At 38.8% G+C, this 26,081-nt stretch overlaps 1 protein-coding gene across 7 annotated transcripts in view; it reads right to left on the bottom strand.

Annotated features, from left to right (window-relative positions):
* Positions 1 to 26,081, bottom strand: part of nav1a (neuron navigator 1a) — a 208,809-nt gene that overhangs the window by 135,532 nt on the left and 47,196 nt on the right. For 5 of the 7 annotated variants that reach the window (XM_055189484.2, XM_073874928.1, XM_073874927.1 and 2 more), the window contains exons 2-4: positions 24,854 to 25,685; positions 21,378 to 21,469; positions 2,560 to 3,312 (exon numbers count right to left, since the gene is read on the bottom strand). In XM_055189484.2, the coding sequence (XP_055045459.2) occupies positions 2,560 to 3,312; positions 21,378 to 21,469; positions 24,854 to 25,671 (1,663 nt within the window). In that variant the 5' untranslated portion in view covers positions 25,672 to 25,685. The remainder of the gene's footprint in view (positions 1 to 2,559; positions 3,313 to 21,377; positions 21,470 to 24,853; positions 25,686 to 26,081) is intronic. The other 2 variants (XM_073874930.1, XM_073874931.1) reach the window with 1 other exon arrangement.

The following is a 26,081-nucleotide window of genomic DNA, read 5'->3' as shown; positions in this document are numbered from 1 at the left end:
AGCTATATTGTTTTATCTCTTTTCGTGTCTCCAGAACCTGTAAAGATAACATCAGTTTTTATTTTCGCAGTTTCTCTGCCAACTGCTTTAGTAGAGCAGAGACTTTTATGCGTTACTTTGCACTTACTTCCGCATCTGACGTTTACCTTTCACACGCGAAGACATGCGCACATGGACAAAACGGTTAGAAAGCCGGTTAAGGTGTTTACATGCCACGCAAAATCGGGGTCATGAGCAAAAAACTGCCTGTGCCGATCGGTTTTTGCTTACGTCGTTTATGGGCTTTTCCCGATTTAAGAAAACCGTTTTACGCGTTTACATGACCTCACACATTAACAGTTTATTAAGCATAACCCGTGTACGACTGTGCATGTAAACGCACTCAATATCCAATCAGAAAGCGAGATGATGGCAGTCGGAAGCAATCATGCCACTGCACAAAGTGAAGTTGATATGGAAAGTGAAAATTGTGAAATTTCACATAGTAAAATTTCTTCCTGCATACCATGCTTATTATGAAGTCTTGCGAGATTTTGCGAGATTTCCTGTGTTCACAGTTGAGACTCTGATTGAAAATCTGTTTGTGTGTGTGGTGCTCATTTTGAAAATCTTAAGATGTAAAAAATCTTTTGGTGTTTACCCAGCATAAATTTGGTCAAGCTCTTGTTGTCAACACATAAAGAGGTATCTGTAAGGTTCCTTCAGCATGTCTAAGATATGTCAGGGGTTTCAGTCTTTTCCAATTGGTATCATCATCATTTACCATTAATAATTGACATAAAAATGATATTTACTGTATATACACAAATAAACACACACTTATTGGAATACATGCTATTAAGTTTGAAGCAGCAAAAGCAGAGGTGTTGGTATAAAAGTGGTAAAGCATGCTGAGATGAAACCGGCTCAGAGAATCAGCAGTAATATACAGCAGCCAAGATGGAGAAAAATACAAAGTATGGATCGGACCAATTCGGACGTACAACATAAATCACATTTTCAATTCTGCCCACTCCCATTCGTCAGGTGCTATTCGGCAAGGTCAAAATATGCTTCAGGCAAGTAGGGAAAACTAATACACCAGGCTGAATTTCATTTTCTCATATCTGAACTCAATGGATCCAGTTCACACAATTTCATTCTGGCCACCAGGATATTAATAAAGCAATAACACTGAGGGTTCTGGCTGAGAATGTAACGCAATTGTGAATCCACAGATTGCAAATAGATGAACATGTCGGGAGTTTATTTTTAACCATGGCATTGCTTGCCAAACAAAAAAATCTGTTGTATAAGCAGCTTCGAGTCATCCCAAATTCATATGACTTCCATTGTGTGGCATACCAGATGAGTAATTTAGCTGCTTTTTTTCATTAAATTAAAATGGATAGAGACAAGGGGCTGTCATGTATTCTGACAGCTTTGTACAATAGACAATCTACAGTAACTTGCTAGTCATGGTCCCTATATAATGTCACTATTATATAAACCAACAGCAGCATGGATGTTCTGAGAGTAATGTCTGTTTTGAAAGAGTTGAACAGTGGCAAATAATGACAAGTAATTGCACGCCTTTTGAGTCAAAAAGACATTATAATGTATTGTGATGGTAAAAACCCATGACTGGAATGGAAAGGTGACTCAAAACTGGCTGGTAGCGGAAAGGCAAATAGCCAATAAGCTACCACATTGTTCATGTATTCTTAAATATAAACAAAACGCACAATGTTTTGTGTCCTTGCCTTCTCATTCTGAGTCACTGACCTTCTGAAAGAGTGTGACACCCCTATTATTCTCTTTTGAAGTCCCCCGGTGACAGAGAGAGAGGGAAGGGGAGAGAGGAAGAGAGAGGGGAACCATCTGTCAACTGCCCCACAGATCAATGGCATCAGCGGCAAGGCTAAATATGTTGCCCACCATGACTTGAAAACAATTCAACCCAGTAAGGTTTATTTTTAAATTTGACATAAAACAGCATTTATTTCAACATATCTAGTGTTAGCTTGAGCTTGTTCTAATTATTAAAACCATTCAAGCTGTATTAAAGCTATTGGTGCCCATTGTTAAAACGTCTACAAAGACTATCAGTAATCCAAATCACAGCCTTAGGGAATGAGACAGAGGCGCAGATAAGGAGCCAAACGTTCAAGATTAGGGCAGTGTGTCAACTCTGCGTGGTACAATAGTAGAGCAAATATACCCCTGAAACCACCCCCCACCCCCCATTGGAGCACAGATTGGTCTCGCCCAATACATCCACAGATGCAATGCATGAGCTTGCAATGTAAACAAAAAGGGCTGTAGAGGTCGTTCAACACATTTGAAATTAATAAAAATGACAATAATGATTAACATGCAGACCCAGATTAAAGCAAACAACAGATGTAAGTATATAATTAGTGCGCAGGATGAATGGGAAGAAAGGTGGTTGCTAAGCAAAAGTAGGGCTGGGTTGAGCTGTGGTGATGCAAGGATGTTTGGTCCATCAGCCAGGCAGGTTATTAGCATTGCTCATTCCTCAGCATCGCAAGCGAATTAGCAGAGCTTATTATTACTTACCCAACATTTGACTGAAGAGAAGCTGTTCCAAATCTCCAAGTACTGTTACAACCAGTTCTGGATCCACCTTTAGGAAGGTCTTGTCCCCTTCTTCAGGTTCTGATGCATCTTTTCCTCCTCCACCTCCTGGGGTGGCTGCGCCTGTGGTGCCACTTACAGATTTCCTACCATTAGCCTTAGCTTTGCTTGAGAGTATCTCATCATCAGACTTGCTGTCCTCTGCCAGGTCTTGAGCCTTGCTAATGGGTTTGACCTCAGCGTAAGGACCCCTAGGTATCCGAGTGGGTTTACTCAGGTTGGAAGGTGGACTAAAGGGTTTTGGCTTTCCCTGAAACAAAGAATGTTCTGATTTGGAAAGGTTCTTGGAAAGTGGGATACCCGTCCCGGTGCCTCCTCCAGCATCTTTGGGCTTGCCTGACTTGTTCTGACCCGTCACAGGCTTTTCCATATCATCGGACCACTTGGGCGGGTACAGGTGGATCTTTTTCTCAGAGTCCGTAAGCACACACAGATTGGTCATAGACTTCTGTTTGCGTAGATTGTTCGGCACCGGAAGACGACCCTCACCTCGGTAGACCTTCAACTCAGCCCGAGGAGCAGCTTGCGGGAGCCCAGACTTTCCTCTTTTTGTGGCCATGCCCCCAACTCCTTTGGCTCCCGCCTGGCCCAGAGGGGTCTTGGCTTTGGAGGTTTTGTCAGCTTCAGTATCCAGATCTACTCCTTGTCCTCTTGGGCTACCCCCAAGCATTCCTCCTGCGTAAAACCATGTAAAAGCATCAGTGAGTCAAACGGTTTCACAATAGAGCAAAAGAAGAAGAGACAGTGCAAGGTCCGCAAGCTCTGTTGCTTGCTTTCGAATCCGTATTACAGGGAAAACTAGCTGTCCAATAACACATAGAGAAAGACCACTAGGCAGTTCCTGTATTGAAGAGGTAATCCGTGTTTCTGGTGTCTTTAGCATGTAAATCCAGCATCTGATTTCTCGCAGTCAGACTGCCTCTGTTGCAGCTGCTCTAGTGCTACCTACTCACTCATTTTCCTGCTCTCTCTATCTCTCTCTCTCCTCCTCACAGCAGTGTGACTCGCTGCTTAGCCGTTCGCCAGCAGAATGACACAGAAGACAGACGCAGAAACAGTCCCTCCCCTCGCTCCCCCGCACTCATTCAACCACACACACCTTCCTCTTCCTCCTCCCCCCTCTCTTCTCTCTCTCAAACACACACCCACTCTAAAGATGCTATACTGCTTCCCTGCACAAGTGTTACAGCATGAGGGACCGGTGATAAATTACATATTCGTTTTTAAGCAAGCTTCCTCTACTGACCCTCTCTGGTTTCACAACAACACTATGCAAGGGAGTCACTATTAACACTATATTCACGTAAGTTTACATGGTTCACATGGATATATGGCATAAACTGCTTGCAATGAAAATTACCAAAAGCGTCATGCTAATTTAATCTGAAGACACTTAAAAAAAAAATGGTATGGTCAGCAAGTCATATGAACATATTTTCTTTATATTACTTAAAAAATTAAGTTAAACAATTTCAAACTTTAGGTGCTATCTAATGATTAGTTACGACTATTAATATGTAAACAAAGTTACGACGTACTTTGTTAACATACTAATCATTACGACTAATGATTAGTTATGACTTAATATGTAAACAAAAACTTTTATTCTCCAAACGATTAGTCACGACTAATCGTTAGGCAGCTCTACAAACTTGTTTTTATCTGTTATGTCAACTCATCACTAGTCAGAAACTTAAGCTAGGTTAAGTTAGGTTGAATTGACTTGCATAACCAATTTGATTTAACTTTTTTTGTTACAGTGTATATTAAATAATTAAGTCGCACAATGATTGTAGATAAAAAGAGTTTGGATAAAATGATGTAGTCGGTCCGCATTATTTGCTTTACGTTAAAAGTTCTACCACCACCCACCCACCTGCATATCGCTCAAAACATGTCAGTTTTTAGTAAAATGTCAAACTTGGTACAAATGTAACTGCAAAGTGACCATTGTTGTCCATCAAACACAGAAAGCAAACAAGATTTTTACTAAATTGAGCTCTTCTTGTATATTAATTTAAATAGTACTACTAGACTAACTTGTCTTAGACAAACATAATAAACTACTAAGTAAATATAATAAATGTAGCACATAATAAATAAACTACAACAGCTTTGTTGATGCTCCCAGCAAGCTAAGACTGCTACTGTTCATCCAAACAAAGCATGCGTGATGTTTCTGGCTATGACAAATGTACAGGCAATTACGTGTCAGCTCTCATGTATCACACTAAATGACCCGCAGAAACAAAAGACTGAGCTTTGGAAAAGACGTCCCCCAAATGTGTTGCTGAATAGACCTGATTTTTTGAGTTTGGAAGGGCACGTCACAATTATACGATGCACACAAGCAAACAGCTTCCTTCCATTGAAGCCGAAAGGGATCTGAGCATGTTTGAATCAATTTTAAGAGCGCTCCAATTACTTCTGTCATTTCACTTCAACAAGGAAATGCTCAAACCAACAGACCGTAAAGGCAGATAAACGAAGCATCTTAACTCAGGGAAAGTAGGTTCATGATTCAGGTTTAAACTTTTAGGATTTTTGCTATCAGTCTTAAACAACAATTATTACAGCAAAGTAGAGTGTTGATACACTTCAAAAAAACAAACTCCAATATGTCTCAACATTTTTGTCATAGAATCAATAAGATCAGGTGGAGTGCATGCTTTCAGGGTGGTGCATTATCTCATCCATTACTACATGATGTTAACACCTCAGTTTCTAACCATCATGCATTTATGCACTAATTCCTAATGGCAACATAAGATCAAGAACTATGCAAGTCGATAAGTAAAACGCTGAATAGGGTCTGTAAAGTGTTTGGCAGTCCTCCAAACAGCAAACAGGAAATATTGAAATGTAGCAAAATATCTTAAAATAAAAACACAGCTACTATTGTTTTTCCAGAAACGGTTATGAACAGTATTCAAAACAACCTCATTTGCACACCACTGGGCAGTTATTTGTATTTTCATGCATCTGTTATTTTTCATTAGACAGATGTAAAGAACGTCCTGACCCTGGCCTACGACTACAGAAGCATTTTTGCTTGCCCAATTAGGTGGGCTTCAGCCTCCTGGATTTTTGCACCCACACAAAAAAATTATAATTGTGATTTATTCCACAATCTGTACATGTTCACTGTAGTCCCCTTTAAAGGAAAACACCACCATTTTTCAATATTTTACTATGTTCTTACCTCAACTTAGACAAATTAATACATACCCATCTTTTTGCAATGCATGTACTTAATCTTTGTACAGCGCGCCGGAAATGGGTTAGCACATATATAAATTATAGATTTAGGATATATTTAAGATAGTAAATTTACAAATATCTTCATAGAACATAATATTTACTTCATTTCCTATTGATTTTTGGCATAAAAGAAAAGTTTTGACCCATACAATGTATTTTTGCCCTTTGCTACAAATGTATTTTGTGGATGTGGCATATGTTATGCACAGAATATATTAAAGGCAGTCAGTACCCAAAAGTAAATGTACACAAATGCTTTACACTAGCATAACATTCAATTACAGTATTCCAACAGTTTAGTAATTTATTTTTTAAATCACATCCTCATTGGGGACTGAGCCTACCTTAAATTAAAAACCAACCTACAGTATAATTGCCCCTGGCTTGCCCTCCTGTACACTCTCAGAAATAAAGGTACAAAAGTTGTCACTGGGACAGTACCCTTTCAAAAAGGTACACCTTTGTACCCAAAGAGTGCATATTAGTACTTTGAACTGCCAAAATGTACCTTTAAAGTTACATATTTGTACCTAAATGGTACATATTTGGACCTTTTTTAAAGGGTACTGCCCCAGTGACAGCTTCGTACCTTTATTTTTGACAGTGTAGAAAAGTCACTGCGTGTAGTCGCCAGGACATTGCCAAATGGTTACCAAGGTGTTTCTACATTGTTTTTACGGTGGTCTGGGTTGGTGCACAAGTCATAAGACCCCACATGCAAGTCTTCATGGTATTCTGGACTCTATGGGTCCCTTCTTCATACCCATACGTTTTTTTTGTATGCGTTTGATGGCCCGCTAGGCGAGAAGTCTTTATGCTTAAAGAAATACAGCACATTTACTCAACAAACCATTTGAGGTATAATTTATTTCTGTGGAACGAACAGTTCAGGATGAGTTATGCTTTTAATACCCTTTTCCAAAGTCTCAAAACCAACCCCTAACCCTAAATATGAGAACAGTAAGTCATCTTGTCTTGCAAATAAATTTTTGAGCATTCCTCTAAAGAGTTAACTTTCGTTTGGTGATGTAACTCTATGTTTCTAATCTCAGCCGTTATTGAGGAAGGAAAAGGGATCCAAACCAGCGTGCGAGTCCCGAGTTGCTCCCAGCAGAGACATTAGTGTCAAACTAGACATAAAATGGAAGGAGAAACACAGGGCTAGATCTGTTCATGGGGGAGCCCTTGCTTATAAACACCACTCTGTTTTGAACGTGCTCAGCAGTGGCGCTCAGGATTGCTTCACTCACGTAAATTTCACCGCAGGTCGCCACTTCATGTCTTGCTCGCCGAGTTTTAACACTGAGCCGACTGTACGGCGCTGGTGACTCAGACGCCGTTGCGAAACTGCTAGACAAACTTCAGAGAATTACTCGAAATCCAGTTAGTTTGAGATTTAAAGTGTGATTATATGATGCATTTATCATTTGGAAAAATTGCACAGGAGCCCTGTGTACAAAAGTGTCTTGTCTAATGCGTATCTGATGGTTTTATGTTGAGAAATTTTGTTTAATTTCTCAAAATTAAAAGGTTGTGAGGAAAGTGTAAACATTAGCAATTCACTGACCTTATACTGATGAATTAGATTTGAATGAGCAATTATGGAGAAGTAAATATTTATAAATATGAGTTACATTTAATAATTATAAAAATGTTTTGATGTCTCATGTTGCCAACTGAGTGTCTTGAAAGCTACTTTAAGAAAGTGTCTTTATGGCAGCGGTTCTTAAACTGGGGGGCGTGAGATGGTGCAGAGAGAGCTCCAGTTTTATGACATATTATAAAACACATTTATGTACCATAAAATCTGTATAATTAAACATCAGAAAAATATAGCTACTAACCAAGAGCACCATATTGTATAATTGAATATGTTTTGTTTAACAAGACTTTTCTAAGATGTCAAATAAATCTTTGGTGTCTCCAGAGTATGTGTGTGAAGTTTTAGCCCAAAATACCATATAGATAATTTATTATAGCATGTTAAAATTGCCACTTTGTAGGTGTGAGCAAAAATGTGCCGTTTTTGCGTGTGTCCTTTAAATTGCAAATGAGTTGATCTCTGCACTAAATGGCAGTGCTGTGGTTGGATAGTGCAGATTAAGAGGCGGAATTATCCCCTTCTGACATCACAGGAGAAGCCAATTTTCAATGACCTATTTTTTACATGCTTGCAGATAAGTTACTGGGTTGATCTTTTTCACATTTTCTAGTTTGATTGAAGCACTGGGGACCCAAGCGCGACTGATTTCAATGTTAAGTCAATGTGAAGACGCGTTGACGCGCGTCTAGAGGTCTCGCGGCGCGAATGAGGTGTTTAGCGCACTGCGGTAGACGCGATTCCGCCTCATTTGCGCAACTAGTTCACGCGAATGGCACAAATTGAGCGTTGCCACGGCAAAACGCGCGAGTTGAAAAATTGGAACTTTGGCGTAAAAACGCGCCACGTTAACCAATCAGGAGCTTGCTTTAGTAGTGACTTGATTACAGGATGCGAGCAGAGTCGCAGAAGCCCCTCTAAAGACGCGAATTTCCGCGTGAATGTCTTGACGACTAGATTTCACGTGCGGCTTTAATGCACGAATGAAGCGAGTAAACTCAAAATGTTCAAGTGGCAAATTAGACGAGATAGACACGAATTTGACGCCTCAAACGCGGCTGGTGAGAACCCACGGTAAGGGGTGCACACGCCAAAAAGTATAAGAACCACTGCTCTATAGGGACAATAAACACATTAGAGTCATAAAAATGGACCAAAAAGGCCAGTACCCTTTAAAAAGGTCCTAATATGTACTATTTAGGCACATATATGTACACATTTGGTACCATAATGTACCTCTGAGTTACTAATATTAACTCTTAAGGAACAAATGTGTGCATTTTGAAAGGGTACAGCCCCAGTGACAGCTACTGTAAGAACGACTTTTCTGACAGTGTACTTAAATCAACCCTGTAGCTCTAGATCGCACTAAAACTTTTACAAAATTGATTTTACAATAACAATTGAGCTACAGTTGCTATGTTATGAACCTTCAGTTCCCATAATAAACTTCCCATAACGGCAGTATGAATGGCAATGAAAACACATGCAATCCCTTATTACAAATATTTTATACTTTATTATGCTTTTGTTTCAGTAAGCAACATCGACCACACGGAGTTGTGGGAAACATTTACAAAACATTTGAACAAAGTGTTCCTCTACTGTACAGTAGACCTATCACATTGTGGTTTCTCAATTTGTTAAACAATTCTTTAAAAGAAAAATGACTATTGCTTATGGCCTAACTACACCACTCCCAAGTGTGACTCAGATATCTGCCAAGATTTCCCAAACAAAGCTACAGAGGCCAGAGGAACTGACTTACCCAGAAGGAAATCCTTTTTGTAAGACAAACTAACATAGACAACTGAGATCAATGACCTCTTGTGCTAAGGTTATCTATTTGTGTGTCATATCATATGCTTCACATGCTTTTGTCTGACTTGCGCACATGTCTGCAGGACATAAACAAATAGCATTTCTAGCCCTATTCACCTTGATCAACACTGTGTTAAGTGATCATGCCATACGCTATCTGCTTTTAAATCAACTGTGATGCATTACTAAATTCATCATACAAGATGACCTCTGGGGAAAGAAACAATGCTTTTTTACTTAGCATTTATTTAACGCATTCTGTCAGATGATAGTCAAAGCACTTTTTCAAATATAAAAGCATTGTTATTTAAAGGGACACTCCACTTTTTGAAAATAAGCTCATTTTCCAGCTCCCCTATAGTTAAAGGAACAGTTTGTCAGAAATGTATATCAATTAATCATAAAATGGCCCTGATATGTCACTAGACATTAAGAAATCATTTTCATTTCACTTTTTCATTTAAAAAGTGGAGTTGCAGCCCTCAACTGATGTTTATGTTGTCGGTTTGTGTATTGGCCACCGGCTGTGTGGTTGCAGTGCCAGTTTTGGCCACGGGTTTTGTGATTGCGGTACCGGTTTTGGCCACGGTCCTACATACTGTTCCTTTAAACATTTGATTTTTACCGTTTTGAAATCCATTCAGCTGATCTCCGGGTCTGGCAGTACCACTTTTAGCATAGCTTAGCATAATCCATTGAATCTGATTAGACCATTAGCATCACGCTAAAACATAACCAATGAGTTTCAATATTTTTCCCATTTAAAACTTGACTCTTCTGTAGTTACATCCTGTACTAAGACCGATAGAAAATTAAAAGTTGTGATTTTCTAGGCAGATATGGCTATAAACTATACTCTTATTCTGGCGCAATAATCAAGGACTTTTCTGATGTAACATGGCTGCAGCAGGAGCAATAATATTACGTAGTGCTAGGGATGGGCGATATGGCCTAAAATCCATATTGCGTTATACATTGCAGCCTCTTGCGATAGCGATATGTATTGCGATATAATAATTTCAATAGACTCGTTTCAGAACAGGTTATATAGACCCTTACAAAAGCCAAACTGCTAAAAAAGTAAGTAAAATTAAACCGTTATGGCCAGATTAGTCTTGTTACCTTTCTTAGCTGGAACTTTTGCCTGACACACTCTACAGCAGGGGTGTCCAGACTTTTTTGTGTGGTGATCTACTTTTAAAATGATAAAGCCGACAAGATCTATCTGATAAAAAACACAGTTAATTATTTTTATAACACTAAACACTTTAAATATATATACTGCATGTTTCACCATTACTAGACCATAATGCCAATTTCGCGCGTGGAGCAGCAGGTAACTTATGTAACTTATGGCTTAAATCCAAAAAATAGATGTTGCATCAGTCTTTTTCACGCGTTCCTCTGTTTTGCTGACGCTTTCATTCATGTTTATTCGGCTGCAGCTCGTGGCTCTAAAGTTCGCGGGTAGATTGTGTCATCAACACGCATTATCGCGATAGTGCAATAGATTTAAAATCTCTATCGTATGCTAATTTTCTATCGTTTATATTGCATATTGTTTATATTGCCCATCCCTACGTAGTGCCCGAAAATAGTCCCCTGCCATTGAAAGTTACTAAGGGGACTATTTTCGGCTGCTGCGTAATATCACTGCAAAATGTAAAATTTCGAAAAATGAGATCACGAAAAACGGCCGCTTTCAAGGCACAATATGTAGATTTCCGCTATTACACAGTAACACAATAACAACGTTTGTCCAATCGTTCTGCGATAGTTTCTACAACCGGAAACTGAGGATAGCGTGTATACATTAAAGTCACTAAAAGGGCGACAATTACAAGGGAGACAAGGGACAAGCCATTATTTTAAATATTTAAACAAACTTTAGGGATAATGTAAGTACACATCTGCAATAAACACATCACACTGTGCAATGGTTTTTGGATATTTTATTACAAAAATCTTACATATCATGCCTTTAATACAATTGCATTCATGAACGTGACAACCGCATTCTATTATCAAACTCACACCCGTAATTTTTCAGTTTCACAACCATATTGATGGAGTGTGAACAGAATGGTTACTGGACCACTACGTGTCTGTCATGCTTATATTGCAATTTAAGTGGTTAAAGCTGACCTTTTAAATTTGGCTGACGGTTAATTGTCTAATAAATAGTGACGATTATGTCAATTAATTGCCTGTTTTAGGGCTTTGACGTTTAATTCTCATAGATTTTTTTGTTTGTTCATGAAATAACTTTTTCATACACGGTTGTGATTATTTAAATCTTTTGCAAGGTTTACCTGGCAGAAAATTTTTATATACATAACACGTTTACAAGTAATTATTTAATGAATATATCTTTCAAAAACTGAAAATTCTTCATAAGAGATAAACACAATAAAGTAACTCAAAAATAACTGAAAATAAAAACGCAATTAAAATAAACTAACCATACCAGAACAGGCCTTAAATAGTAGCCAATCCTAATTGGTATTGGACCACATGTCTGTAGTAGCTGCAAAAAAATATCAACTCCTTACAGATCCTTAAGCATCTTTCACTTCCCTATATTTGTAATCGCTGTTTTGGAAATGTATGTTTTACCTGGCAGTTCATACTGCTTATCAAAGTTTTGCAGCCTAAATGCTGTTTTTCCACTGTATTAACTGGCTTTGCAATGTATCGCGTTACACTGTCAGTGAAACGGCATCTGATACGGTCTCGTTTATACAGGCGCTTCAGCTCCCCTTGTGTTTTTTATTGAGATATGCAATCATTGCGGTGATCTGAAATCACCGTAATGAAGTTAAACAATCGCAATGAGATGATTATTTAATAATTGTGACAGCCCTACTCCAAAATTCTCACCTTATGATTGGTGCCAAAATAAAACGTCTGTGCCAAAAATGAGCCGTGTGGCCTCAATAGGCCTTTTATCGAAAGTGCTGAGCTTAAAAGACAAACTAGGCATTAAAATTACCAGTATTCATGTTATAAAAGATCTGTTTATGTTTTTCCTTATGTTTTTGAGTTTCATACAGTTATATGAACTGAACGTAAATTAAAAAGCGATAACGTTTGTCACTGAAACATTCTTCACTCTGCATTAGAAGAAGGGATATCACATCTGTTGAAAACAATGTTTTCTCTCTCTCTCTCTCTCTCTCTCTCTCTCTCTCTCTCTCTCGTGTTTGGTTAGGGTGAGGATGCATCACTGCAGGGTTATTATCTGATACATGTCTCCTGATGGAGCCTTTTAACAGATACCCACAATGATCACTAATGTGGCTCCTGCTTCAACAGGCCTCTTGTTATCAGACTTTGTGCAATTCTGAAGAGCATTACTGTGTGTGCGCGCGTGCGTGCGTGCGTGTGTGTGTGTGTGTGTACGTGAAAGAGAGAGAAAATGAGACTGCACATAAAATGTTAAATGACAAAATCACTCAGCTTTTGTAATTGTGCTGTTATTGTGCTAAGTGACTAGTCCAGAATATCAAGGACTTGGATGGGCTATTTTGGCTTAACTGGGTAATAAGCAGCAACCTGGCAACCACATAAAACATCTTCACAACCGCACAGTACTATTGCAACATATTAAAAGGTTTTGTTTCAATAGCCGGCAAACATCAAAACAACCTATCAAATACACAGCAACATGCTAACAGCCACACAGAAGACCTTAGCAACACTCAGAAAATGCTAGCAACTGCAAAGTAACAAGCAAAAATGACTCAGAAGACCCTAAAAAACTAACAAACACACAAAATACCCTAAAGACTGCATAACAACATTCTAACAACCACTCAGAAGACCCTAGCAACAAGCTAAAAGCCACTCAGAACAACCTAGCAGTAGGGATGGGGAATATAAACGATATGCAATATAAACGATAGAAAATTGGCATACAATAGAGATTTTAAATCTATTGCATCGCGATAATGCGTGTTGATGACACAATCTACCCGCGAACTTTAGAGCCACGAGCTGCAGCCGAATAAACGTATGAAAGGTCAGCGAAACCGATGCAAAAAGACCGATGCACCATCTAAGTTACATAAGTTAACTGCTGCTCCACGCGCGAAATTGGCATTATGGTCTAGTAATTGTGAAACATGCTATATATATATATATATATATATATATATATATATATATATATATTAGGGCTGTCAATAGATTAAAAAAATTAATCTAGATTAATCGCATGATTTCATGAGTTAACTCGCGATTAATCGCAAATTAATCGCACATTTTTAGCCGTTCCAAATTTACCCTAATTTAACACTTTTCAGGTTTTTAATACTCTGATCATATATACATATATAGATGCTTTATGCAAATGTATGTTAACAACAGCTTGTTTACATTTTTAACAGAACCATCAAGCCATTGTTTTGTATATGCATTTTCCTTTAAAAAGAATTTTCTTTCTCCATTTTTATTTGATGCTGCATCATTTGTGACATGTGCTGTCAAATTTAGTCGAAATTAGCAAATTTTCAAAGAAATTGTTGTTCATATTTTGACATTCTCTATTAAAACATAGAGCAATGCATGATTTGGTGGAATATAACAAAATATGACATAACTACACCTGTTTGAAGTTGAAAGAGTCAGCAAAGTTAAATTACCAGACAAATCACCACATCCACATTAAATTACCACATCAATAAAAAATCACTTAAAATCACTGATAAAACTATAAGATTTAGCACACACAAAGCAAAAACATCATCAATGTATGTTAAACTTTTTTTCTTTTGTTTGATTGACATTGTGACAGACTGCTTAAATATAAGTGATCTAATATAATGTTACACATCAGATATTTTTACCCAACAGTTAACCAAACATTTACTTAATACATAACAGATTATAGATCCTACCTGCGTGAATTCTTATCAAAGCAGATATTTGTAAAACTTAAATTTTGTGTAGATGTCTATATATCCGGGTCGCGCGTCTGTGTGCAAGCGCTTCAGATGTCAGTCAGTCAGCGTGAGGAGATCGCTTTTGAGTCTTGTCGCTCTTAATAACTCTTTAACATTAATCAGGTACCGAACTTTATCTCTCTTAATGACTCTTTTAACATCAAGCAAGTCCTGCAGTCTATTTTCTAAGTCATGCATAAAAGCGAAACCAAAATGAATTGAGACGCATCTTTGCGTTAGATTAAGCATTAGGAGGACGGTAACGTTACACCTCAGACGTATAAATAAAGATCATATCAGATGTCCAACGAGCATTTAGAGCATTGGATTTGCTAGACGATTTGGTTAATGTTGTTATTTCTATGAAAACCTTTGAATCATTTAGACAGGATCCCATTTGTCTGCGTCTCTGTTCATTCAACTATGGGCTGGACCAAGGGTTAAACAGAAATTGCGCGTTGCGTTAATCGGCGTTAATAAAATGAGTTGCGTTAAAATGAATTTGCGTTAACGCGTTAATTTTGACAGCCCTAATATATATATATATATATATATATATATATATATATATATATATATATATATATATATATATATATATATATATATATATATATACACACACATATATATATACATATATATATACATATATACATATATATATATATATGCAGTATAGTCCCCACAAGCATTTAAAGTGTTTAGTGTTATAAAAATAATTAACTGTGTTCTATGGGCTGGACCAAGGGTTAAACAGAAATTGCGCGTTGCGTTAATCGGCGTTAATAAAATTAGTTGTGTTAAAATGAATTTGCGTTAACGCGTTAATTTTGACAGCCCTAATATATATATATATATATATATATATATATATATATATATATATATATATATATATATATATATATATATATATATATATATATATATATATATACACACACATATATATATACATATATATATATATACATATATACATATATATATATGCAGTATAGTCCTCACAAGCATTTAAAGTGTTAAGTGTTATAAAAATAATTAACTGTGTTTTTTAGCAGGTAGATCTTGTCGGCTTTATCATTTTAAAAGTAGATCACCACACAAAAAAGTCTGGACACCCCTGCTGTAGAGTGTGTCAGGCAAAAGTTCCAGCTTAGAGAGGTAACAAGACTAATCTGGCCATAACGATTTACTTTACTTACTTTTTTAGCAGTTTGGCTTTTGTAAGGGTCTATATAACCTGTTCTGAAACGAGTCTATTGAAATTATAAAACAGTTACATCATATGCATAGCAGGGTTTCACAAAATAAAACACAAATAAGTTGTAATTATATTAGTATAAATATTACTCTTCCGCAAAACAAAGTAGTTCCTCAGAATCAAGTGTGACTGAAACAGAGTGCAGTTCCCAACCAACACAGACGCAGCAAAGACACAATGAAAATATGATTAAAGACTGTGGTGTTTATTTATATATAGCCTATCACCATTCATCTAAAATATACATTAACATTTATATTGTGCAACTGTTGAAGTGATGATCAAATATGCTTGGAAGCATGCTAAACCCTTTCCACGTCAGCGTTTTTTTTTTGCCACTTAGTTTTAGTTGAATGCCTTACAGAAAATGTATCTTCTTTAAATAAACATAAAATATCAAATGAAAGAACAGACCATCCGCTTTCCAACAACAACAAAAAAACGTTTCATCCTACCTTCATTTGTCATTTTATCAGTTATCACCTCTCAAATGTTCAGCTGAAAGCGGAGATAATTCCATTTTTGTGAAGAACTTTTGTAAGAGATCAGATTCAACGCTGTTGTGTCGAGTGGATGCGTCAGTGTTTAAGTTGGGTAAGATTGCCATCTAGTGGATAATAGCGGAAATATCAATAAGATAAAAACAACTCAGAGAACGTTTTCTCTTTATTGACGAAATGACTCACTCAGAATTATTGACAACCACTCAGAAGACCCTAGCAACCATATAGCAACAAGCTTAAAGCCACCCACAAAAACTTAGCAACTGTATAGCAACATGCTAACAGCCACTCAGAAAACCCTAGCAACAAGCTAAAAGCCACCTAGAACAGCCTAGCAACTGTACAGCAACATGCTAACAGCCATTTAGAACACCCTAGCAACAATATAACAACAAGCTAAAAGCCACCCAGAGCAACTTAGCAACTGTATAGCAACATGTTAACAGCCACCCAGAAAACCCTAGCAACAAGCTAAAAGCCACCTAGAACAGCCTAGCAACTGTACAGCAACATGCTAACAGGCACTCAGAAGACCCTAGCAACCATATAGCAACAAGCTAAAAGCCACCCAGAACAACAAACTGTACACCAACATGCTAACAACGCCTTAGAACAACCTACTGCAGAGTAACATGCTAACAGCCACTTAGAACAACCTAGTAACTGCCCTTACGGAAATTAACCATGTTTTTTGTGGAAAAATTGTAGTAACCATGGTTTTTGTGTGTTTAGATTACTATTAGCCAAACCATGGTTTTACTACACTAACTGTGCGTTTACACCGCCAGAGCGTCCAAGTGGCCAGAAGTCATTCATTTCAATGAGAGCCGGTGGCGAGCAGCGGCACGTCATGTACGGTGTGAGTGTCGAGGAGAGTTGAAATTAGCGCAACTTTATGGTAATGAGCTATGACGCGATTTGGCGGCAACCAATCGGAAGGCGGAAACATTTGGCGGCAACCAATCAGAAGGCAAAAACCTCCGCTTGAGAGAAGTCCAGAGAATGCATTCGCGTATCAGAGCGTCCACTACACTTTTTCTATAGCGTCGTTGGCAGGGCAGCTGCCGGCGGTGGTGTAACCGTACAGTAACCATGGTTGTCAAAACCATGGTTATTTTGTGGTTACCATGGTTTTACTACAGTAACCATGTTTTTTTGGTTTTAACTGTAGTAAAACCATGGTTAATTTTTGTAAGGGTGTACAGCAAAATGCTAATACTTACACAAAAGACCCTAACAAATAAATGCTAACCACCACACAACACACCATAAAGACTGCATAAAGCAAACCATAGCACCAAACCAGTGAGTTTTGCATGTGAAAGTGCCACTTACATATTTTCTTACAAAAAAGTAACAATGTTATTAACTATAACATTACACATGTGTCTTGAATAAAGGTGGCCTTGTCAAATTGAGCGCAAGACTACACACAAATACACACACACCACCCATGGTGACCGCCCATTACACTTCTCCCTGCAGGCATCAAGTCAATTAGCATTTATAGTGCTTCTGACTCTAGGTTAAAGTTTCCCAAGAGCACCTGTTTTCCAATAGCCAGTCTCAATTTCTCATCCACTGGAAACATGCTGTGAGATTCCATTTTAAGAGGTGAATATTAGTCTCCTTTATTAATCGCACCCGTGTTAGGATTTACGAGATGCACTAAACCGTTCACAGAGAATCACTGCTTTTAAGCAAGTTCAAAACGAGGATTAAGTTACTTTCAGGCATGAGATGCGATGACGGTCACAGCCAAAACAAACAATTAAAAAGCAATGGGGATGATTTCCTAACGTCTGATAGACCTCTGCATAGACACAATAGAGTTTCAATAGAGTTTGCTAGCAAGTGCCTTTTTTATGTGTCCATATGTCAGTGAATCAATTCATCTGGGTTTCCTTGTATCCTACTGTAGTTCTCACTGGATTTTCCAATTCAATGGATAAAAAATGCCAAGGGAAAAGTCAAAAAGGTCACTACTGATTTGCGATTTGTCTTACTGCCAATGGATTTGTTGCACCGTTTATTTGTCTCTTAATTCAGTTTTATATTAATTCAGTATTGATCCCTGAAGCACGAACACTCAATTCAATCTTTGCTTTCTTTAACTCCCATAAAACCAGATCTAGCAGCATTTGGTCTTTTTTTCTGGAAACCTTTAAGCTGCACTGAGCATTAAGAAAATCTGCTTCAGAACCTGTGAGATTAATCCCTAACATATTCAGATTAATCGCAATGGCTTCTGAATGCCATCATGGTGCCATCTTTGCTCACGTGCACTCAGTCACTAGGCCTTTTTTTAGCTTTCCTACAGTAAGCCATACAGTAAATGCTAATGCAAAACATAATATGCAAAAATATTGACTTTAACGCTAATAGATCAACCATCTGCAGTTGAAGGAGACGACAGATGTTGAAATAGGAAATGTGTGATTCGATCTCCAGGACAGTCTTTTGCCTATTCTCAGGGGTGAATCTGATCCCATCCCCGATGAAACCCTCGAGCCCTCTCACCACAACACTTATGCATTACACACTCTCCAAGTAACCAAGTGATTGGTGATCACTTATACACACACACATAGCGCAGATTCGCTCACACCAAAATTTAACAGGTCGGAGCTCAGAACTTCGGGCAATATAAAGGGAGTTTGTACAGTGATGTTGAAAACATTTATGTAATATTTTTTGCTAAATTGCTGTAATTTAGTATCATTAGCTTCATTATTATTCATAGTGATGGTTTCAGCGGTGCCCAGAAAATGTTTACACGGCTCAATTACCGAAATTAACAGAGCCCTGAGTCACAAATCAAATGCAGAAAGAGCCTAAAGGGGGTTGCACACTGGACGAGAAGCGCCACGCCATGAATCTAAAAACAGAACACATTATTTTCTATGAATGTCTGCTGTGACTCTGGACACTGCTCAAATCACTATCGCGCCACTCACATAGTTTAACATTAAACAACATCATATTTGTCCCAAATTGTTAGCAATTAACATTGGCTGCCAGGTATATTTTGCATTTCGAAGTAGACGATAGGCTCTAACTTACACCCGGCGCAATGCAGCGCAATGCGCGACGCAAGTGTCTTTTGCTAGTTTCCACCCTGCGCAATTATAATTTTCACGTTTAGCGCCGCGTTGTTTAAATAGCAAATGCATTTGCGCCCCATTTTGCGCCCATGGGCGTTCTGGTCCAAAAACGAGGTGTGTTCAGGCGCATTGTTGGCGCATTGCTATTTTGAGGCAACTAAAATAGACTATGCCATTGACCAACAAAAACCTGGCGCAATATATATATTTTTTTATTTAAAGAGTGCATTAATAATATGCGCCTATAAACGGGATGACAACGCGGGTTTGCTTATCACACACATGAATGCGCAGCAGCACAAAACATTTTTAAATATGAAAGATTAAAGGATTGAATGTAAAAGATTATTATTGAGTCTCTTGGACATAAATGAGGACTAATTATGAGACGTTAGAAGGCACAAAGAGCTGTTTCACCTTCAGCCTGGTAAGTAAATAAATGCTTCGCTTTAAACAAATGCATCTGTTTTTAAATTTTTTTTTTTAAATGCTACCTCACAGATTTATTGTATATGGTGACTCTGTACCTGCGGATATGGTGAGATGAGAAACATTTTTAAGTAATGCTTTAAAAAAACGGACACTGTCCAAGTGCTGATATTGTATAGCCATACATTTAAAGCAATTAAAAGCCTGCTTTTTTACTTCCATGACTAAATGAAAACGTGTTTTAAAGGTTTTAATGAAAAAATAACAATTTCAATACAAGTGAAAAACAACACAATTATTTAACATTTATCTTAAACTGGGGATCTTCTTCCTCCGCTTAGTTTTTCAGTTTACAAAGTCCGTCATCTAAATAGGGATTAAACATAGCGCCAGCGCAACTGGCTTTTAAAGGGGATGAGAGCTGAGACTCTCATTGGTTTATTGCACGTTACGCCCAAAATACTCCCATTAAACATTAAAAAAAAAGGACCAACCCTTTTCGACCATGCGCTCGGCGCACAAACCATTTTTCCCGTCGTTAAATTAGCAAAAGTGGATTCGGACACGCCCATTTAGACGTTGCGCTGTGCGCTTTAGACAATGATGAATGGTATGAATCAACATTCGCATACAGAAGATACACAGGGAATAATATGGATTTTTTCCCAGAAAACTTAGATTCAAGCACTTTCAATGACCTGTATCTATGTATGTATATTTTCAAAAAACTTCCCAGGGCCTTGATTTTTTTCCCCAGATTCACAAACTTTGAAGGATTTCAAGGACCCGTAAAAACCCTATTTGCCGATTTTCCATTTACGACTCGGCAAAGCTAAATTTTGAGGGGGTTTTCCACTGTGTACAGTACCTGGAGCCTGATACTTCTTCGTACCACCTCGGTTGAGGCACCAAGCAAGCCGTAGCGATACTTAGAGATAACGTGTAAACACTGCAGATCACTGATTGGTCAGAAAGTATCGTCACTACCAGCGTCATTGCTAACAAAATTAGCTATTCAGTGTGCGCTGTCAAGCAAACCAAGTGACGCAACTAACTTTCTTTTTTCTTTCTTTATTCTTCACGCCATTCCAGCATCTATGTCTAATTCACCTAACTTGCATGTTTTTGGCCTGTGGGAAGAAACCGGAGTACCCGGAGTAAACTCACACAGACACAGGGAGAACATGCAAACTTCACACAAAAAAGACACCTGACCTAGCCGGGGCTCCATCCAGGGACCTTCTTGCTCTGAGGCAACAGTGCTACCCACTCCCCAAAAAAGATCCTAATTGACCAGCATTTTGTTTCCAGCAGATCAGCACTAAACAACAAACAGATCTAAGCAGCATAATGATGTTCTCAACAAGACGTCAAGACTTTTTTTTGGTTTTCACAGCATGCTTTATACAATATTTAAGAGTGTCCTATACAGCAGGTCATATTGAACTCTTTAACCCGTGATCTGCTGACGTAAAGGCTGTGTTAGCGTCGTGTTCGAGTAAAGACAGTCTTTGTGTTTGCTGGATTTACTCTCTCTCTACAGGGAGTGGAAATCCTGCAGCGATGACGGTCTTCGCCTTCTTTCTCTCAACGTTCTACGCACACACCGCCATGGGCGACAGGTCACTAACAGCTAAGGAATTAGGCCAGAAAAGAAATGTAAGGGCTGATTTGCTGCTCTATAACCTCAACTTGCAGGATACCAGATAAAGAAGAGGCTGTGTGCTGATTTATACAACACAGATCACTAAACAATTTTGATTAATGTCAAAACTAATGGAAAAGATGAAGCAGAGAAAGCAAATAACTCACCAGTAGTGAGATCTTCACAGTTGACTTCAATGGAGTCAGAAGAACAGTCGCTGAGCTCATCCAGTGATGTGACGTCTTCTTGAATCTGCACCCTATGTAATAATTTAAAAGATTAAGTCATCGTAGGCATCATCAAACCTTCAAAAAGGTTTTTCAGTCTATGAAAAGGTAAAATGAATGGTTCATTTGGCACACTGCACACTTAATCCCCTTATACCAGTGTTACAACAAACATTGCTAAAACATTGCTCTGGTGGTTATTTTAAAACAATGGACAGGTTAGGTGTGCGTTTATCGAAAAATAATGCATACCTGTGGAACATTTCTCATTAGAATAAGCAGCATAAAAATGTGCATAACATTTGCTTCTGTGTGCCACAAAAGAAATCTGCAATGTGATAAACCCCTGAATCATCTTTGAATCAGTTTAACTGTGGCATAATTTGCATTACTATGTCATTGTATGACTTGGTTATGTTCAGTTAGGCTACGGATGCCAGTGTGTCCTGTGCCCACCGGGCGACTGCTGCCCTGAGCCAACAGAGCAGAAAATTTTGAGCGTGTCTATGCTGGCAAGAGAAGATTTTCATGCCCCAAAACTCCCAGCGGGTACACACAGGGCACGAGAGACGCCGTCTCTGAAAGCAGGACAGACACTTAAACCGCATGACTGATTTGCCGCTGAAAACATTACCAGTGAGAAAAGGAGGCTAATCTGTCAGTGCAATAATGTACTGTCATGTTGTTTTAAACTGAATGTGATAGGGTAAGAAAAGTGAGAGACATTGGAATATAAACCAGATAGAGATTAGACGGGCAGAGTCCGATGTTAAGAGGGTAAAGTCTTTGCAATGCAGCAAAAGAATGTTGTTTTTTAAGTCATGGTCCTATTATGCGATTTCACATTTTCAACTTAAGTAAGTGTGTAATGTTGCTATTGCATGAGCTCAGACTTGGAGAACAATATTTTAATACACAGTTCCTAAACATTATAACCCCAAAATACGGCTTTGTCCTGCACGGAGAACAGCTTTCTCACGCTAATGGGGGCTACACACCAAACGCGAATTCAACGATTTGCGTGAGTGAATTACACACAAAGTCAATGCATAGACACAAATAGATGCGAACTCGCATGGGGGGATGAGAATGACACAAAATGGGCAGCGCTATTGCTGCAAAAACACGCGCTATTCGCCTCAAACGTGTTTTCGCACAAGTTGAACATGTGCATGTTACAAAGTTTAATCCAGTAATCTAGTGAGGAACGCGATGCTTCGTGTTTGGTGTGTACACAGCTTAAGAAAGTACAAATTCTGCTTCACAAACAGGTTTATCCTGAAAGATGGAGCACTTTCAGTAGCTCTCTCTGTGTGTGTGTGTGTGTGTGTGTGTGTGTGTGTGTGTGTGTGTGTGTGTGTGTGTATGTGTGTGTGTACCTGGTAATTATCACGTTGTGGTGACCAATTGTCCCCACAAAGATAGGAATACCAGTGTTTTTGTGACCTTGTGGGGACATTTTGATGTCCCCATGAGAAAACAAGCTTATAAATCAAACAAAATGATGTTTATTGAAAATGTGAAGTAGCAGAAAGTTTTCTGTGATGGTTGGGGTTAGGGAATGGGGTAGGTTAGGGGAATAAAATATACAGTTTGTACCGTATAAAATGCATTACGTCTATGGAATGTCCCCACAAAACATGGAAACCAGAATGTGTGTGTGTGTGTGTGTGTGTGTGTGTGTAAACAGATCTTATGTTTGAGCATATATCAGGTGAAGATACGGAATTTGCGGAATAATTAAGTATTCCAAGATTGTTAATGGACGTTTATGGGTGGTATGTTTGTGTTTATTTTAGTATGGACCTGCAAAACGTAACTGTAACGTCAATAGTAGAACTTCAGCCTAAACGTTAGCATATAGCATTAACTAGCATATAGCGCTAACTCAGCATGCAGTCACAACTTTGTTTTTAGCATTGTAACAACATTGTACTTAAAGGTGCAGGGTGTAAATTTTTGTAGCAACTATTGGTGAGGTTGCAAATTGTAACCAACGGCTCAGTCCACTGCTCACCCCTCGCTTTTGAAATGCATAGAGAAGCTATGTTATCGTTGGAGACAACTTGGTAAAAAAGTTTGCCCATTAAGAGCTTCTGTAGAAACTAGAGGTCTTCACGGGTCCACTTAGATCCGAAAACCCGAGGTCCGACCCGAGACCCGATCGGGTTCGGGTCTAAAAGTTTCACATGTGCCTCGGACACGGGTCGGGTACAATAATAGCGGCATCGGGTCTCGGGTAATTTAAAATTGAATGTGTTTTTTCTGAACGGACCCGAGAAGACCCGAACTCTCTCGCCTGTGTGCGTCAATGTCCTTTTCCAACCTCTCATCTGTTTGCCAAGAGTGCTTGCGACATTGTGTGGTTGTCGGAAGGTTCATTTTCGTTGAGACAAACATGTCAGTCAATTATAAATGTACATTTTAGCGGTTACGTTGGTGTCGTCGTCAGATAACAAAGTAAAATGAATGGAGCAGCTCGCCAAATTGGTTGCAAGGCCACCGGAGTTTCTTTCTGTCTGACTGCTGCGCGTGGGTCTGCAGAATGCACACACATCAGTGCCGTTTACATTCGGTTCCAGTCGTGTTAAAAAAAAATTCACTACTTCGGGTCGGACTCGGGTCTAATTTTCTCGGGTTTGTCTCGGGTCAGGTCTTTCTTTAAAAAATTTTTATTTATGCACGTCGGGTATGAAGCGATTCGGGTCATTTCGGGTCGGGTACATTTCTTTGGACCCGAGAAGACCTCTAGTAGAAACATGACGGCACAAAATGGCGACTTCCACGTAAGGGGACCCTCTGTGTATGTAGATAAAAACGTCTAATTTTAAGGTAATAAAACATAACGGTTCATAACGGTTACACCCCTGGTAATATAGTTTTGTATATTATTTTGCATTTCTGTCAAGACATCCTTCTAAAAATTACACACTGCACCTTTAATTTAATGTGTAATTTAATGTTGGGGCATAGATCTCGACTGTAACGTCACAGTCGGTGTTATGTTGAGATTGGTCTGTTTTCCAGCTGTCTTTTGCATGCACCAGGTTTACATAAGTAGGATGAAAAAAAATCTGGTTTGAGGCTCACAATATGTCATTACCATGTACAGAACTCTTATTATTCATCAATGCCTAGCTAAATACAGTTTTACAATCTACGGCACCTTTAATAATCAATTATTTGTTTTAATGCATTGATGCAGGAATCCTTCACATCAGCATCGCGATGCATTGTAAAAACAGTTAGAGTCAACAGCCCTATTTAGTAGGTTAGTAAGTAGCCAGTTAGCTAAAGGCTAATTCATACTGATTCGCAAACGCAGACAACCCCACAAACTCGTTTTTTCTGGAGTTATTTCTTGAAAAGCAAAGCATTAACACCAGGACTATGAACTGTACATTATCTGTTAGTACCTGTATCTGAACGGTGCCACGGCAGCCATGTTGACCTTAGGTGTCTGTTTGGCCTTCAAGAGGTTTATGCTGGAAGTATCCTGATGCACAGGAGCTGCAGTGGCCTCTGGGTGTGGTCTCTGTGGAACCTCTGGGCTGAGGTCTGGAGTACACATCTCCTCGTCTGAGAAGCTACTGGAAGCACTGTTCTGTAAAGACAATCGCTCTCTCCGGACTCTGAGGAGACTTGTATCTGTGTTAACAGCTCCTGGCCTCAGATTCTTATTGCCGAATCTACACGAAGGAATTCCTGTTTTGCTTAGGGAAACAGCGCTCTCCTCCTGGTTTTTGGTTCTTTCAGAGATCATGCCGTTACCATTGTCTATTCTTCCCATCTGAAAACGAAAGCACCCACTCTGGATGTTCTTGTTGACGTTGGACCGGAGGTCTAGCAAACTTTCAGACCTGGACGCGTCCAGAGAACTCCTTAGAAGTGAGGACTCTTTACGTCGAACTTGTGGACTGCTTTGGGCTGATCTTGAGTCTTGGATCTCTATTGGAGGATTGGTGGAAGAACGTTTAGCAGGTGGGCTTCCTCTTAGCAGCTTATGCTGGTTTCTTAGTGTGGTGTCCCTCAGCATGTCTCTGGAGGGGATAGTGGTATAGCTGGAGCTAAAGTTGGTTCGGTTGCTCCCTGCGATGTGTATGGAAGGTCTCGGCAGGCTACTGCTGGTCATTTTGGGCTCAGGCTTTGGAGAGGGGATTCTGGTTCTATGCAGAGGGATGGCAGAGCCCGGCTGGGCCTGTGGAAGACTCTTCACATTCACTCCCCCACTCATGGTGGAGTCAGTCGCTGAAAAAAAGGGAACAAATATCTGAATAAGATTGTGTTGTTACTCAGTTTTAATATATATATTTTTAAAGATTGACCCTAAATATCATGCAAGCACAGGCTTAGACACAAGGACATCTGGCTTTAATACACAATGCAATAGATTGTTGGAGACAATTTTTATCCAAGAAAAACACTGCAATAGAGAGAACTCGAAATAGTATTCTAGTAGAATAGAGACCTTAAACTAAAATGTATTTTATGGGAATACATTGGGATACATTGAAATGTATTGGATGGGGATACTGTACATTGGGATACACTGAATTCTGAAGTCTGAAGAACACTGAAAAACTACAATTCACCCATAACTACACTGGTAAGTTCTGATACAAACAAATAATTGATGATTCGCTC

Source organism: Misgurnus anguillicaudatus, chromosome 13 (genome assembly GCF_027580225.2).
Source record: "Misgurnus anguillicaudatus chromosome 13, ASM2758022v2, whole genome shotgun sequence".
NCBI classification, from domain to species: Eukaryota; Metazoa; Chordata; class Actinopteri; order Cypriniformes; family Cobitidae; genus Misgurnus; species Misgurnus anguillicaudatus.
The sequence above is the reverse complement of the archived record's forward strand: the minus strand, read 5'-3'. Positions and strand labels throughout refer to the sequence as shown.